At 38.0% G+C, this 16,668-nt stretch overlaps 1 protein-coding gene across 4 annotated transcripts in view; it reads left to right on the forward strand.

The window, feature by feature from the left end:
• Positions 1-10,387, forward strand: part of CFAP97 (cilia and flagella associated protein 97) — a 38,498-nt gene extending 28,111 nt beyond the window's left edge. For all 4 annotated transcript variants that reach the window (XM_044225613.1, XM_044225614.1, XM_044225615.1 and 1 more), the window contains exons 4-5: positions 5,473-5,623; positions 7,284-10,387. In XM_044225613.1, coding sequence (XP_044081548.1) covers positions 5,473-5,623; positions 7,284-7,411 — 279 coding nt within the window. In that variant the 3' untranslated portion in view covers positions 7,412-10,387. The remainder of the gene's footprint in view (positions 1-5,472; positions 5,624-7,283) is intronic.
• The last annotated feature ends 6,281 nt before the right edge of the window (positions 10,388-16,668 follow it).

Genomic DNA, 16,668 nt, shown 5'->3' on the forward strand with positions numbered 1-16,668 from the left:
AAGGGCAGAGATACTGTATAAAACTGAGTGTGCTGTGCTTTATAGTTAAAAGCATACTGTTAATCTTTCTGGTGAAGTTCACAGTCTTCATTATATGTTGCAAGAGGCAAATAATTGTCTCCTCATTCACAAGGGAGATAAATAAAAGGAATAAAAAAGAAAAAAATTTTATCCAATAGAGGGCGTGCTTGCTACATAAAGACTCAGAATTTGTTAATTTCCAAAAGGGGGACTCATTTTTTAATACATGAATTTTGAAATATTCTTTTTTAAAAAATATTCTTGTTAAAGCATATTTCCTTATGTTCATTTAAATATACTATGAATCCTATTTTCATGAAAGAGCACCAGAATAATTTAGCAGAAGGCAAGGACAGCATGTGAGTGAGGGTACTTAGTTTATATTTCACTTTACTATCTAAAAGAAATGAGATTATTTCATTATTTTTTTTAAAGATTTTATTTGTTTATTTGACAGAGTTCACAAGTAGAGAGGCAGGCAGAGAGAGAGAGAGAAGCAGGCTCCCTGCTGAGCAGAGAGCACGATGCGGGACTCGATCCCAGGACCCTGAGATCATTACCTGAGCCAAAGACAGCAGCTTAACCCACTGAGCCACCCAGGCTCCCTATTTCTTTATTTTAAATATACGTTAGTTTCCTGAACTGTGAAAAAAGGGTGTGAGGAGTAATGGAAGCCAGATCAGGGAAGGAAGTAAGATTCCTGAAGGAAGGCATAAGGATTAGAGCCTAGAGTTCAAATGGAGCTAATTTATTAATTTTATTTTTTTACTTTCTGCAAATACATATACATATACACATACATTACATGTGTAGGTAATTAGTCAATTTTAAAGAAATTAAAATATGTAGGCAATAGAGTAGAACACAGTCTTTCCACTCAGGAGTTCCTCTGTTAAATATATATTTTTAAAGATTTTAATTATTTGAGAGAGAACAAGCCGTAGGGAGGGACAGAGTGGGGTAGACAGAGAGAAGCAGACTCCCTGCTGAGTGGGAAGCCTGATGTGGCTCCATCCCAGGACCCAGAGGTCATGAGCTGAGCTGAAGGCAGACGCTTAACCAGCTGAGCCACCCAGGTGCTCCCAAAATATTTTTAAAGTAAAAGTGATGCCCCTCCCCCATGCTCCCATGCTCTTGGACATGTGCATGCTCCCACAAGCTCGCACTCTGTCTCAGATAAATTCTTTCTTTAAAAAAAAATGAATTAAGGGGAGAGTGATAATGTTGTCACAAAAATGAAGATTTATAGTAAGTCTCATCTCTAGGGTAAGGATTCAAGTGTGAATGTTGAATAATCAGTACCTTTGCTCTAAGATCAGTCTGGGTTTCCTTCTTCTCTGGTTATTGTCTGTGTCTCCTTTCATAGAAGAAAAAAAGCTGTGATAACTAAGTTTGACTTCAGTTATAGAAAAATAAGAACAGTCCTGGTTTTCCCTGACTGTAGAAGGCTTGTTACCCTTTAATGTCCTTTAAGGTCTTTGTTTTATCACTTCAGAAAGATAAATCACCTCTCCTCTGCTGACAGCTGCAGAAACATTAACATAATATCCATTTGTTTTAACTTTCTGTTTCCTAAAGAGGATAGGATTCAGGCTGTATAGTTTTCTTTTGAAAAAGAATGATACTTCTAAAGAGAAAATAAATATTTGGGCAAACTATTTTGGGATTCATTGTTAGAATTTGATTAGATTAGCAGTTCTAAGATTTTGTGAACTACAGATTGGTTAAGTAACCAATCTTACCATTTCTCAGTTGATGAAACATAAATTTGCTTAATGTCTGCTATGAGCTGTGTAAGACACCAGAAGGAATATTAAAATATAAAATATTGCCCTGTCATATAATTTATAACGTAGCTAGGAAGGTAATACTCTTTTATGTCAGACAACTAGAAAATACATAAAACAGTATTAATAATAGCATTAATATTTAATAACTCTGTACTGTATGCCAGGTATTGCTGTGAACATTCTATATGCATTATCTCACTGCTTGAAACTGACTCTTTGAGGTTATTTCATTGTTAGTATCCATATCAAGTCATGTTGTCGATAATCAGTATCAGAGCCAGGATTTAAATCCAGGCCTTTCTAACTAGATAGCTTACATTTCTGGTCACTAATACAAATGTTAAAATATTTTGAACTGTCATTTTAAAGTACCCAGAAGTTCTAAACTGTTGACTAGATTAAAATGTATCTACTTTTGACTTTAGGGTTTATACCGTAATCACTGCTTTGTATTTTAATAGTCTCCATAAGCACGAGCTATTTCTCTTTGCTATCCCTTAGCTTTTGCTTAGCTCCTTATATTCCTATGAGACGTACAAACTCAATATGGGATATGTTCCATGTGGTCTGGATAGCATTAATATCTCTCTTATTTCCCAAAGTTAAACTTGGTATATAAACTTGTAAATATCATTATCAGGACAACGGAATGGGTATATTCTTTGCCTTATTGTCAAATTATCTCAGAATTGAGTTTTTTAAAAATTTTATTTATTTCATTTGACAGAGAGAGAGAGCGCGATCACAAGTAGGCAGAGAGGCAGGCAGAGAGAGAGAAAGGGAAGCAGGCTCCCTGCTGAGCAGAGAGCCCAATGCGGGGCTTGATTCCAGGACCCTGAGATCATGACCTGAGCCGAAGGCAGAAGCTTAACCCACCGAGCCACCCAGGCACCCCTCAGAATTGATTTTGATCATAATTTCTTTATATGTTTTACATCTGATAAATAAGCATTGCAGTTTTCTTAAAATAAAAAAAAAATACATCTAGCCAAGTAAATTTAGGAAATTAGTTTATCCAAAAAATAATGAGGCTAATACCAGCAAAAAATCAAAATTGGTAGTTAGCTGAAAATAACAAGTTTTCTGTCCTGTCTATCCCACCCTCCACAGTTCAGTAGGTAGTTAATAGGATAATCAGCACAGCAAATGTTGCTCTGCCCAGTAAAATACATTGGCAATGTGATATATAGGAAGTTTCTTAACTCAGTTGTAAATGTCTTGTTCATTCAGGCTCGCAGTAGTGTTCTCTTCCCAAACTATAAATTACCTTACAGGGCATATATTTTTTATTTTTTTCTTTCTGTCCCTTCCAGTGTCTTGCAGAGCTCAGAACAATTACAAACTGTAGGTAGAAAAGGCATAATCTTAGGAGGTTTTGCCCCTAAATTATACAGCTTCTCTGTATGCCGCGAGAGGAGGACAGCATGTTATGATGCGGCAAGACCATAGACCATACATGGAACCGTGTTTAAATCATAACTCTCAGCTCAGCAAAGAAAACCACTAACCCTAGTTGGGTCTGGCTTCCTGAGGGAGTTTGGTCTATTCTAACCTTGAAATACTAAAAACTGAAAAAGGCCATTTCATGCAAACAACAACAAAAACAAAAAACTGGCAGGCTGAGATGTCTCAGTTGGTTGGCTGTTTCCTGTGCTCTCTACCTCTGCCATTTTTCTCCAGGCTCAGTTCATTTCTGTAAAACCTTCTCCTTTCTCTGAACGGCTCTTCTCTGGAATATTTTGACTTGTTCTACCTCTGGACTTACTCAGAACACTGACTAGAATAGAAGAGTAGGGGGGAGACTGATAAGAACAAACACAAAGTTGAGAAAAAGTTCTGGAGTTGATTGGTGGTCATGGTTCATAATGACACAAATACACTAAATGCCACTGAACTGTATGCTTTTAAATGGTTAAAATGGTAAATTTTATGTATATTTTGCCATCAAAAAAAAAAAAAAAGAAAGAAAAACTTAGTTGAGGCAGAGGGAAAAAAACAGATTGTGTGAGAAAACTTGTCCTGTGACTGAACTCAGGAGGCTGGCTTCTTTACTGGGAATCTGAGTGCTGAACAACAACATTCTCTTTTCAAGGGAAGATCACCTTGCTGCAGAGATAGTTTAACTCAGTAGAGAGATCATAAAACAATCATAAATCAATTCCTTGATCCATTTGGTCTGCTTAAATATTCCTTTCTTAACAATGCCTGGCAAAATCAAGCAAAAGAAACTCTCTCCACCTTCTAATATGTGAAGAAAGAATAATTTGGAATTAACTCATTAGATTCTGTTACTGAATCATATTAAAATACATTATTGGATATTATATAGCCCTTTCATTCTAGGGGCGCCTGGGTGGCTCAGTCAGTTAGGTGTCTGCCTTCAGCTCAGATCTTGATCAGGCTCCTTGCTCAGTGGGGACCCTGCTTCTTCCTCTCCCTCTACCTGCAGCTCTGCCTACTTGTGCTCTCTATCTCTCTGTCAAATACATAAATAAAATATTTTTTTTTAGGTTTTACACTCTAGAGTAGTTGGTTTTCAGATTTCTTACCAATAAAAAATTTATTTATTTTTATTTTTTTCCAAATTAAATTTGATGCAGAATCTTTAGTATATAATACAGGCAACGTGGAAAGCAGAGGGGCTGGTAGAAGCTAAGAGTGGGGGACCTGAGAGCCCTGCCGACTTGGCCTCTCTTCAGTGCCCAATGTTGGGGCCCAACTGGAAAGTGAACAGGTTAAAAGCCAGGGCTCAGTAATCATATACAGAATTTATAGTAGTCTGGATAGGTTTATGGTAATTTCTAGGGTTGAACACACTGGGCTTTTTACTCCCATTACGTCCATTCTGTGGTTCAGTGTATTTCAGCTTCTAGCACCTTTCCTAAGACCGTAAGGCGATGTAAAAGAGAGATGTACCTGTGATCAGGTGTTAAAATCACAGTGGTTTTACAGAATACGTAGACCCTTAGATTTTTCTGAAAGTATATATTTTCCATATAGTGTCTCCAAAATGATTTAAAATCTTTATTTCATAACTATCAGGTTCTATCCAGTATTTTCCTATTTAACACTAATTTGAAGGAATATCTGTACCCCTATGTTTATCACATGATAGCCAGACTACAGAAGCAGCCCAAGTGTCCACTGATAGATGAATGGACAAAAAGATGTCATTATACAGTGGAATATTATTCAGCCATTAAAAGGAATGAAACCTTGCCATTTGCAACATGGATGGATGGATCTAGAGAGTATAATGCTAAACGAAAAAGTCAGAGAAAGACAACATGATTTCACTCACATGTGGAATTTAAGAAACAAAGGACAAAAAGCAAAAATACCAGACCCTTAACTATAGAGAACAAACTGATGGTTACCAGAGTGGGGGGGTGTTGGAGGATGGATGAGATAGGGATTGGGGATCAAGAGTACACTTACCTTGATTAGTACATGAATAATGTATAAAATTGATGAATCCCTATATTGTACACCTGAAACTAATGTAACACTGTGCTAACTATACTGGAATTAAAATGAAATTATTTTAAAAGTATTTACCTTCTTAAAAACTTATTGCTCTTTTGCTAAGTTATTATAATAACTTACTGCTTATTGATACTTATCTAACATTGACTTTCAAATTGATTGTCTTTAAATGAAGGCTTTATTGAAAAGGCTTGAAGCTGTGAAACCAACAGTTGGTATGAAACGTTCTGACCAGCTGATGGACTATCATCGCAATATGGGTTATCTCAGCTCATCACCATCCTCAAGACGAGTGAGATCAACTCTTGGCCAGTACAGCCCATTAAGTAAGCATATTCAGAATTATTTTGTACTTATGTTTGTGTATTTCATCCTTTTGAAAATACATAACATATTATGTTATTTTATAACAAAATATATAACATATATTATGTTATATATAACATATATATATAATATATAACATATATATAAGCCGACTTCTGGAATGCAGTCTTATTTTTCACTGGCATGCCTTGTCTTTTGTTAGTTCATTTAATTTCAGGCTTCACGCACAGCATGTAATGGCAACATAGGAAAGAAACAGGGAGATAAAAATTGAAAATATCAGTAATGTCTTCAATAACAGAGAGAATTTCATTACATTTGTTAAAGGAAGAAATGAGTAGATAACATTGTTTAAAAGCTACTGAAACATTCCCCCTAACCAGTTAAGAAGTATTGGTAGTAACGTCCAGCCTTTATATATATTTTGTCTTCAATACTGGATATCTAAAACAGGAATTAGTCTGTAGAGTCATCAGATATAATCCCTCCTGATTATCGATTTGTGATCAGCACCCACCCAGCTGGTGGTGGATCCCAGAGAATGTAGCATCCGGTGACCACTTAGCGGTAGGGTGTTGTGACATCGCAGTAGGGTGTGTGACATCGCGGAAAGGCTGGACATCCTCACATACAGAAGTCTGTGCTATTACTTCACGTATGCATTCTAAACTATAAAAAAAGACAACACAGTATTAGAAGAAAGTTGGACTCACAGGGCGGGGGTGGAGGGAAGGGAGGGAAAAATGAAACAAGATGGGACTGGGGAGGGAGACAAACCATAAGATAGTCTCAGGAAACAAACTGAGGGCTGCTGGGGTGGGGGGTGGGCAGGAGATGGTGGCTGGGTAATGGACATCGGGGAGGGTATGTGCTATGATGAGTGCTATGCATTGTGTAAGCCTGATGATTCACAGACCTGTACCCCTGAAGCAAATAATACATATATGTTAATTTTTTTAAAAGTCCCAACTCCCCAGTGCTCATGTGAGTCTTTTTTTTTTTTTTTTTTTTAAGATTTTATTTGACAGAGAGAAAGATCACAAGTAGGCAGAGGCAGGTAGAGATGGGGGGAAGCAGACTCCCTGCTGAGCAGAGAGCCCCATGTGGGGCTCAATCCCAGGACCCTGGGATCATGACCGGAGCCGAAGGCAGAGGCTTTAACCCACTGAGCCACCCAGGCGCCCTGCTCATGTGAGTCTTAAACACTCACATGACTAGTAATTCCGTTCATTAATTTCATTGTTCAAGCATCACTTCCTTGGTATAGTTAGTGACCAAGATAGGAGGATCTTGTTCCAGTAATTCATACTTAGCATTGTGCCTTGAATGTAATAAATTGTTGAATAAATTAATAAGTAGTTAATACAGTTTTTTTGTTTTTTCACTTGAATCACTTGAGCAGCTTTTTAAAACCTTTATCCCCATCTCAAATCTACTGAATCAGTATCCCCTAGTGTAGAGTCTGGGCATTATTAATATATTTTTAATTTCCACAGGGAATTCTGAAGTACATTCCTGTTTGAGAATTATATTAGACTAATAAAAATGCATGTGAGAGAACAAACATTTATTCTGAACTTTAGGAAAGGAAGTTTTTCAGGTGATGATGTATGTATTTAGTTTAAATAAAATTATTTCTTGTTCTTCATATATTTTCAGGAGGAGCTTCTAGAACATCCAGTGCTACCAGTGGTCTCAGTTGTAAGAGTGAGCGACCAGTTTTTGACACGTCCAGTGGCCTGTTACTAAGACCTAAGCCCCCTAATGTTCGTACGGCTTGGTTATAAAAACTTTTTACTTTAAGCATTGTTCATCCGGTTCTTAATGAAGTGCTCTTGTATATTACTACAGTTCTCTGTGTAAACATCTCTAATTTAAGATACGAACAATGAGTTGTAATTGTATTGTAATTCAGTGCAAAATTGTTTTCAAAAAGACAGTGTGAAATCAGTGTTTCCTATGAGGATGTGTTTCTGTGAGATGCATATGTATTTGGTAGAGAAATGGTAGTATGCATGTATATTTTCTTGACATAGAAATTGATTCAGCTCCGATATTGACAAAACAGTTGCGATATCACTGCACATTGAACCCAAGATGTTAACTATATTGTTCTTGTTTTATGTGTTTTTTTAAAATAAGCTTTGAACTATGAGCATAGCTCCTAAATTTGACTTTTTCTCTTTGCTCCAGAATATAGGTGGTACAGCTCATAATTTGTTTGTAAAACTTGATTGTACACTTTCTTATTATGAAACAGAACTTGAAATTTGTTCTCATTGGTGGGCCTGATTAGATTTGGTGAGCAAATTGAGAGACGCTTGTGCTAGGGCAGTCCTTGTGATTCACCAAAATCATCTACTACCTCTGTATAAGTGTGCTGAGTTAGATCTTAAAAATGTAATCAACCATTCCAGACCATTTCAAACTGTGAGCATTAGGGAGTTGAACTGGGAAGACCCTCTTCCTTATTCTTACACATTCAGGTAAAATACCACTGATGATGCTGAGAAATGAGGTAGACTTTAGAGCTACAGTCCACTACATTGTGAATATGTTGTCCAAGGACCAGATGACCATAAGCAAAAGCAAATATTTGTTGAGCAAAATAGCACCACCAGTTTGAAGAGCCAAGAAGCAGATCTTCGGTTGTGTCAGAACAGTGTTTTAGGCTATACTGTTAAGTTGTGTTATGTTTAGTGTTTGCTGTATCAAAAGAGAAGGTAAATAAGAAATGCATGGTCTTGAAGCTTTAGAAATTCCAACTACTGTTTTAAAGAATGGAGAAAGAAAACTAAAGTATAAATGGTAAAGGAAAATATCACACATTTGTTGAGGCTACTTTAAATGTCATCTAATTTCTTGTATTATTTGGTTTGGGCTTTTGGATTGAATCCTCAAGTATCATTTTTGCCAGTGCCACTTTTGAAATCCTAGTAATCTTAATGGAATTAGTAATGGCAAATAGGGTCTAATATAGTTGACTTTTGAAATCAGAATATTTTCTGTCAATCTGTGGACTCTTACTTCATACAACAAAGTATATCTCAGTTGTGGTTGCTTCTTCTGTCTTAGTAATCACTTTTTCATTACTGGCCTTTTCAGTATACCTTTAGAATGTAATGGATTAAATGCTAAATCTTTCTTTTTTTAATATGAATTCTTGATCTGTAGCCACAATAATATTTGTTTAGTTTTCCAGGTTAGCTCAAGCTTTGTAGTGTTTGCTGAACTTATTTTCTGACCACATTGGGCATTAAGCCAAACTGCATTTTGCTAAATATCAGTTCAGAATTTCTTGGTCTTAAGTTGTTATTGATGGATTTTTGTCTAGGATAGGATCATAAAGTGTGTGAACAGTGATGTTAAAAAATATTCACGGGAACATGACCCGACTGTGCGATTTCTCTGCTGCTTTCTTTGGGCTGTAATGTTTGTTCATTGTTGTTTGATGCTCTGTTCTGATGACCAAGTTCGTAGATCCTTTAGTGCTCTGCTTTATTTATTAATTTTAGTTACACTAAACCAAGGGTGTTTTACTTTGTTGTGTTTTTAGCTTATTGCACTTTGAATGTTTGTATAACAACTTATCTTTATGAAGAGATAAGATAATGCTGAATTTATAACTCAGCATTTGGACACCTGCCTGATATCATAAGCCAGTTTTTAAAAACTGAGTTTTAAGTTGTTAGGGAAAATATATATATATGAAACCTTTAAAACCTTTTCCTTTCATAATGACATTAGTCTCTGAATATATTTTATACGGCCTTTGCTGTCCTCTGTCTGGATATAACACATAATTTTATAGGTAAACCTATACTTTGATTTTAGATACTAATTTAATGCCTTTTTGACGGGGAGGTTAATCTAAGTATTGCTGACAGTAGGGATTCAACTTGAAGTGAATGTTGGGAAGAACAATATTCATCTTTTCAAAGCAAAATTTGTAATTCTCTTGTTATTTCCATGTGATAAGTAAAAATAGAGGGAGAAGAGTTGAATATGCTGTTCTCTGCTAGAAGTCAAGGTACTTTGAAGTTGTTATGGTTTAAGGGACACTTTCATGAAGGAATCATAAGGATACTAATTTCATTTTCAAGAAAAAGGTAAAAAGGTAAGGGATCCTCTAGCACTACTATATATTTGGTACACTTGGACCTAATATTTATACTTTGAAGATTTACATCTGCAACTAGAAGTTATACTAATCCAGGATCTAAACTTACTAGGCAAGATTCTAATTGGGAATTATTTTCGTATCTGTCAGATGTTAAACTAATGTTGCCTCCATCTTAATAAGATTTTATGAAAGACTTTTAACTATTAAGATTATTTCCTAAGGGATAGCTGTTACTCACAATTTCCTTGCTTTTTTCAATCTCCATTGAAAAGCTGCATTCTTCACTACTACTCCAAATAAAGTTTTTCTGGTTTACTTATAAATGTAGTGTAATGCAGTTGTTTTCAAATCATTGACCCAATGTCCAAAATGGATATCTAGACAACTTTAAAAAGAGGTCATTATGATGCTTGTGTGTTTCTCATCTTCAGATTCAAATACGCAAACTGTGGGAAGTATTATGACCAATAAAAGTGTGGAGACACAAGTTGAATTTATTATATTTTAATTCATAAAATGTTTACTATCTTAAATGCCAAAATCTTAACCTATACATGATTGTATACCATCCGAAAAATGTTCTTAATGATAATGGCTACTTTATTTCCATGAATAAATTAGTAATAAACTTAAAAATCAATATCTTTTTTTAATTTCCCAATCTGTTACATGTTTTAAGGCCTGAAGAATTAGCTTGACATAGTGAAGAGAAAAATGAAAGGATTAAAGATAACTAAGTTTTGATCCTGGACCCATCTCTTAAATGTATTTTCTTTTTTTTCCCATAAATTAAGAAGTGTCAACTCTATTTTCTTGTTCCCATTTTAAAAAATTAAAATAATAACTTTTAGGTGCTTTACACACCTAAGAATTAGAATGAAGTTGGAAGGAGCAGGTATTAGCTATTTATATCTTTGAAAGTATTACATTTATGTGGGAAAGAGTTTGCTTATAATTACATCGTTGGCCATCTCTTCAGACTCCACATCATGTAATTTGCTCTGTAAAATTGCTATGATGCTGCATTGGACACTCTTAGAGCCTCATGGAATGTTTTGTGGTTTTTTTTTTAGTGTCCACATCAACATTTCACATGCATAATGAGTGATAAGAAATACCCTTTTTAAAACTTGCTGCTAAAACATCAGTTTAGGAACTTTTTTTATGAGGGTTTAATAACAACGAAGCTGTAGGAATAAATCACTGAGCAGCTCCCGTGGTAGTATATTTGAGTTCCCAGCTGTGGAGTTCAGGGATGCTTAGAGCAAATATTACGTCATAGCAGAAAGTTTTATTTGCTTTTAAGGTTCTGGTGACTGTTTTTTAAGCCACTGAGAGAGATTTCTGGACCCACCATGATACAGTCTTAAGTGTCTATACCTCTTTCAGGGTATACTTTGTAAGTTCAGGTAAGTTGCACTGTTTATTCTAAGATGATGTTTTTAAGGTTTTACTCTTTTTTACAGAGTAAAACTTAAGAGGTAACGTCATTAATTTACTATAGTGCGACATGGGGTTTTTTCCTAGGAACCTAATTTCACATCCACTGTTTCAAGATGGTAAAAAAAAAAAATTTAGGTAGTCACCAAAAAACTACTAAAAACTATGGGTCTAAATTTTTACAGTATTTATGTTACAGTGATAGTCTTCACCAACAATCACACATTTATTTCATGTATTTGGAAATTATAGCTGATCTCCAAGTTTGCAATGTACTTTGTTCTCTTGATTTTACTCTGAGACTGATTAATTTCATGAAGAATATACCTTGTACTAAGTAAATACATCTTCTTTGCATGCAGTTATATATACTAACCAGAAAAACTGAATTCTGCCATTAATTTGAGAAGATTGAATTTGAAATTCTATTTGGGGGAATGTGAAAGGGACATGAGAACGGCATTCCAAAGATTTTGTTGTTTGCAGTTCATGGAAATATTACAGAAATACAGAAAAGGACACAAAACATAAATATAACCTCATATACTGCTACAAAGCAAACCTGCATCACCACTACCCAGATCCAGAGTCCGAGTGTCGCCGGGACTCACAAGATCCTGGGGGGCTCCCTACCAGTTGTGAAGCTCTCTGCCTGCCAGAAGGTAACTACTGCCTAAACTTCTAACACCCTTCCTGGTGTGGTCTTGCCTATTTTTGATTGCCATGCGTATAGAATAAGATTCTTTTGTGTCTGCCTGCGTCTGCGGAGCATGTTTCCATTGCTGATACCCTTTCGTGGGGTTGCATGTGGCTGTAATTCTTTTGTTCTCATTTCTGTTTAATACTCCAGCGTACGACCAGCCCAGGATTTATGTGTCCATTCAGTGCTTGATGGACCTCGAGGTGGCTTCCAGGTTTCCGGTTATGACAAATTATGCTGATAGGAAGATTTTCAGTAGATGCGTCTGATTACATGTGCCTGCGTTGGTTGGCATGCACTTAGCGGTGGGGTTGCTGGGTTATAGAGCCCACATAGAGTTTTCCAGCCCGAGTGTCCCAGTTGACTCTCGCAGCAGAAGTCTACTAACTGGCTCCTGTTGCTCGGTGTCCTCAACTAACATTCAGTGTCCGTCATTTTCGTCTAACCATTTGGGTGGGTGCGCGGTGTTAGGACGTGATTTAGTCACACTGCTGTGACCGATAATGAGCTCGAACACCTTTTCATGTGTATTGGCCATTAGGATATCTTTTGTGGATGTGCCTGTTTTCCTGTGGGTTGAGTGTCCTGTCCTTGTTGATTTGTAGGAGCAGTTACATGTTCTGGATACACACAGTCCCAGTGTGTTAAGTTATTTTCTCCCAGTCTGGCTTGTTTTTTCACTATAAATGATGTGAACACAATGCTTAATTTTACTTTAGTCCACTTTATCAATCTTTTATAGTTAGTACTTTTTTTAAATGTTGGGTTTTATTAAATTTTCATTTACCCAGATACATGAGGATACCTGCTATAGTGTTTTCCAGAAGTTTTCACTTTCGCGGTTTAGTTATACAGTTCACGTGGCCTTGTTGATTGTCTCTTTTTCATGAATGATACCTTTTCCTTAATTATTGGCTGCCAGCTTTATTCCTTGGGCTTAATTTGCTGTTATTTTTCTAATTCCTTGAAATGGATATGCAGTTAACTGAGTTTCAGCTTTTTTTTTTTTTTTTTTTAAAGTAAACTCTGTACCCAATGTGGGGCTCAAACTTACAAGCCCAAGATCAAGAGTTGCATGCTCTCCCGAGTCACCCGGACCCCCAGCCTGTCTCCTTTTCCAGTAGATGCATTGAAGGCCATCCATTTCTTCTGAGCATAGCGTTAGCTGTTTCCCAGTTTCGATAATGTGGTATTTTTCTTTTCACTATGTTCAAAATATCCCGAGTTTCCACTGTGATTCTATTATTTAACCCATGGGCTCTTTTAGAATATATATAGGTTTTTTTTTTTTTTTAAGGGTGAGCATGCCTGTGAGCACAGGTGGGGGAGATGAAGAGGGAGAATCTTAAGGCTCCTCCATGGAGCTCAGCATGGATCCCAACGCGGGGCTCAATCACACGACCCTGAGATCATGACCTGAGCCATAATCAAAAGTTGGATGCTTAACTGACTGAGCCAGTCAGGCACCGCTAGAATATATATTTTAATGGGATGTTTTATTTTTATTTTTATTTTTAAAGACTTTATTCATTTGACAGAGATCACAAGTAGGCAGAGAGAGAGGAAGGGAAGCAGGCTCCCCGCTGAGCAGAGAGCCTGATGCGGGGTTCGATCCCAGGACCCTGAGATCATGACCTGAGCCGAAGGCAGAGGCTTTAACCCACTGAGCCACCCAGGCGCCCTTAATAGGATGTTTTAAAGTTATGATTGTATTTTTGGTTTATATGAAAAATTGTAGAAAAAACTTGAAACTCTAGATCGGGGGTCAGCAACTTTATAACCCATGAGCCAGCGGCCTAATGTCTGTTTTGTGGCTTTTACCTTTTTAAGTGGTTTTTTAAAATCAGAAGAAATATTTTTGGCATTTGGATATTATATGAAATTCACATTTCAGTATTCGCACACAAGCTTTCTGGAACACAGCCAAGCTGCCTTCATTCTTCTTGTCCAAGGCTGCTTTTGCAGTATGGAAAAGCTGTGTTGTGTCAAAAACCATCTGGCCAACAAAGCCTAAAATATTTACTGTCTTGTCCTTCAGAGAAAGAGTTTGTTGACCCCTGCTCTGGATGGTGTTTTCTTCCAGATAGGATTTACTTTTGCTTCTGGCAGGCAGCAAGGGTGCTTGAAGTCTCAAATCGTGTTAAAACAGAGATGGAGTGGGCATCAGTGGCCACGGGTTATACTTCCCATACTCTCTTATTGTTACAGGGTCATGCTTTGGGGGTCCTAGACATGGTCCTAGACATGGTTCTAAACATGGATGTTTACCAGGGCTCCTCTTCCTTGGAAGGCCCTGAAATCTGGATTTTGTCACTTTTTCTCCAAGAGGTTTTCAACTCTGTTTCTAGTTCCTCATCCCTGTGGCTGTTTTCCACATATTGAAGATACTCCCTGGGGAAAAGTGACTCTCAAATACTAGGCTCTTTTCTCAAGGCTGTCTTCCTCAAAATCGTGGCCTTGGCCCCATAATTTCACATGCCTTATTAGCTCCCCAGTGCCTTCAAGCAGATTTTTAAATACTTTGAACCCTTTTGTTTTGAGAGGGAGTTGGTTTGTATTACCTAGTCTGCTAATATGGAAATGCTTTATAAACCACAAATATACTTGGTTTTTTTTAGATAATTCTTGGATCTTTTTTTTTTTAAAGTATATTTTTTTTAGGATTTTATTTATTTACTTGACAGAGACACAGTGAACAGAGGGAACACAAGCAGGGGGAGTGGGAGAGGGAGAAGCAGGCTTCCCACTGAGCAGGGAGCCTGATGTGGGACTCGACCCCAGGACTCTGGGATCATGCTTGAGCTGAAGGCAGCCGCTTAACGACTGAGCCACCCTGGCACATCAAGATAATGATTGGATCTTACAGTGAAATTGCCAAGTGAGTTGTGCTCATCTTGAGCCTAAAGGAGTTTGGGCAGCTGTCAAATGCGGCAGCCCAGTGTTCTCTTCCCCAGTGTGTCCTGGTTGGGGGATGCCGACGAAAGTGATCCTTCATCCTTTTGTCTTTTCATACCAGTGACAAGCCTGAGGGTAAGCCTGGTCTCCTCCCCCTTTGAACCCCACTCCAAGTCCCTAGTCCTCAAGAGGTCCTGCTGCTACTGCTCTGTTGCCACTGCTATCTCCTTGCCCGCATCCGTTCTCCACACTGAAGCCAAAGTGCTAAAATGGAATTTTGAAGTCAGTTCCCTGCTTAAAAAGTCTGGCGGCTCGTTTTTTTAAAGTAGGCTTTACGCCCAACATAGGGGCTGAACTCATGACCCCGGGATTGAGTCACGTGCTCTACCCATGAGCCACCCAAGTGCCCCCCGTCAGCAGCACTTGATAGGTTGGGGTATACATCTCGTGCTTGAAGGAAGCTTGTGACACACATTTTCTCCACAAGGAACATCACTGCCTTCTTGCCCTTCGGAACCCTGCACATCACTTCAGCACTCTGCTGGGGGGCCGTTTTAAACCATGAAATCACCAACAAAACACGAAAATGTGAAGACCCTTTTTTAGAGTGTGACAGCTGAAACAAGAGGGCAGAGCCTGCCTGGCCTTGTTTGACCTCAGCTGTGTATCCGGCAGTACCCACGAACGAACACAAAGGGGTTAGAAATAAAATCTTAAAGAGGAGGCCAGTTTGCAAATACGCAATCTGCCAGTAAAGGTCAGTTTTATCACAGATGGATGAAAAGGCTGATATTCAAGAGAAGCAGAAAACTAAAAGGAATTCATAGCATGGTAGACTTTGTAAAATGGTCCTTTTAAAGACTTGAAATTCGAATGTAAAGCAGCCAGAAATTTTTATCAGTTACATTATATGCCCCCACTTGTCCACTCGACACCCTTTGCATGTTCAAGATTCCACCAGACTGGAGGATTCACCTTCCCCTAAATCTTCGGTTTCTCTCACTCTGGATTGTAGGTGCCTGTTTTCTTCATTTGTTCTTGAATTTAACAAACACTACACACGGCCTGTGTCCCAGGCACTGTTCTGGGCTCCAGTGAAATCTGTAAGAACCACTGCCCTTGCAGAGAGAGCTTCCATTCCCTCACAGCCTGGCACGCTGTAGATATTTTGTCAATTTTGTCTCAGCAAGAGCTGTGCGATTTATGTATTTTACATAAAGTAAAACAGAAAGGAAATGGTTTAAGATTTAAACACAAACAGTCGAGGCAAGCTGTAAATGCATAAAAAATGAAAAGAACTTTTGAAGGGGGTGTGGTAAGAGGAGGGCTGCATTTAGGGAGAGAGCTTTGCAGAAAGCAAAGTGAGGAATTCCTGAGGGCAGGGTGCTTGGTTCTGAGTTGTTAGCTTAACGTAAACCCTTTCCATCTTCTCAGAGCTTCAGGTGTGACAGCTTTGCACAGTGATGGTACAGTGAGGGGATTTGTAAAGCTATGACGTCCCCGGCCAGAAGATGACGGCATCGTGACAGAGGCTTGGTTCTAGGAGTCACCAGTGAATGCGATACTGTAGCAAGGAACTGACTCAGGGGCCCTTTGGGCAAATCTGCACTTCCTAAGTGCCATCGAGGTAACCCTAGCAGAATAGGGAGGCTGACATCTGGGTCACTCGCAGGTGGCAGATAATGTGTGTTTAATAAACTTCTCCCATTTCCTGTAAAGACTCGAGAACAGTTTTGGTTCTTGGTTGGCCTGGGACCACCCACTATTCATCCATTGCGTTCAGGTCTCAGCTGCTCTTCATGGCTCCTCCCTCACCTAACTCTAAGGTTTCAAATACTGAAAAGGCTGCTGGCCTTACTCTGAGCTATGCTCTACCGAAGTTCCTG

Source organism: Neovison vison, chromosome 11, assembly GCF_020171115.1.
Source record: "Neovison vison isolate M4711 chromosome 11, ASM_NN_V1, whole genome shotgun sequence".
Taxonomy (NCBI): domain Eukaryota; kingdom Metazoa; phylum Chordata; class Mammalia; order Carnivora; family Mustelidae; genus Neogale; species Neogale vison.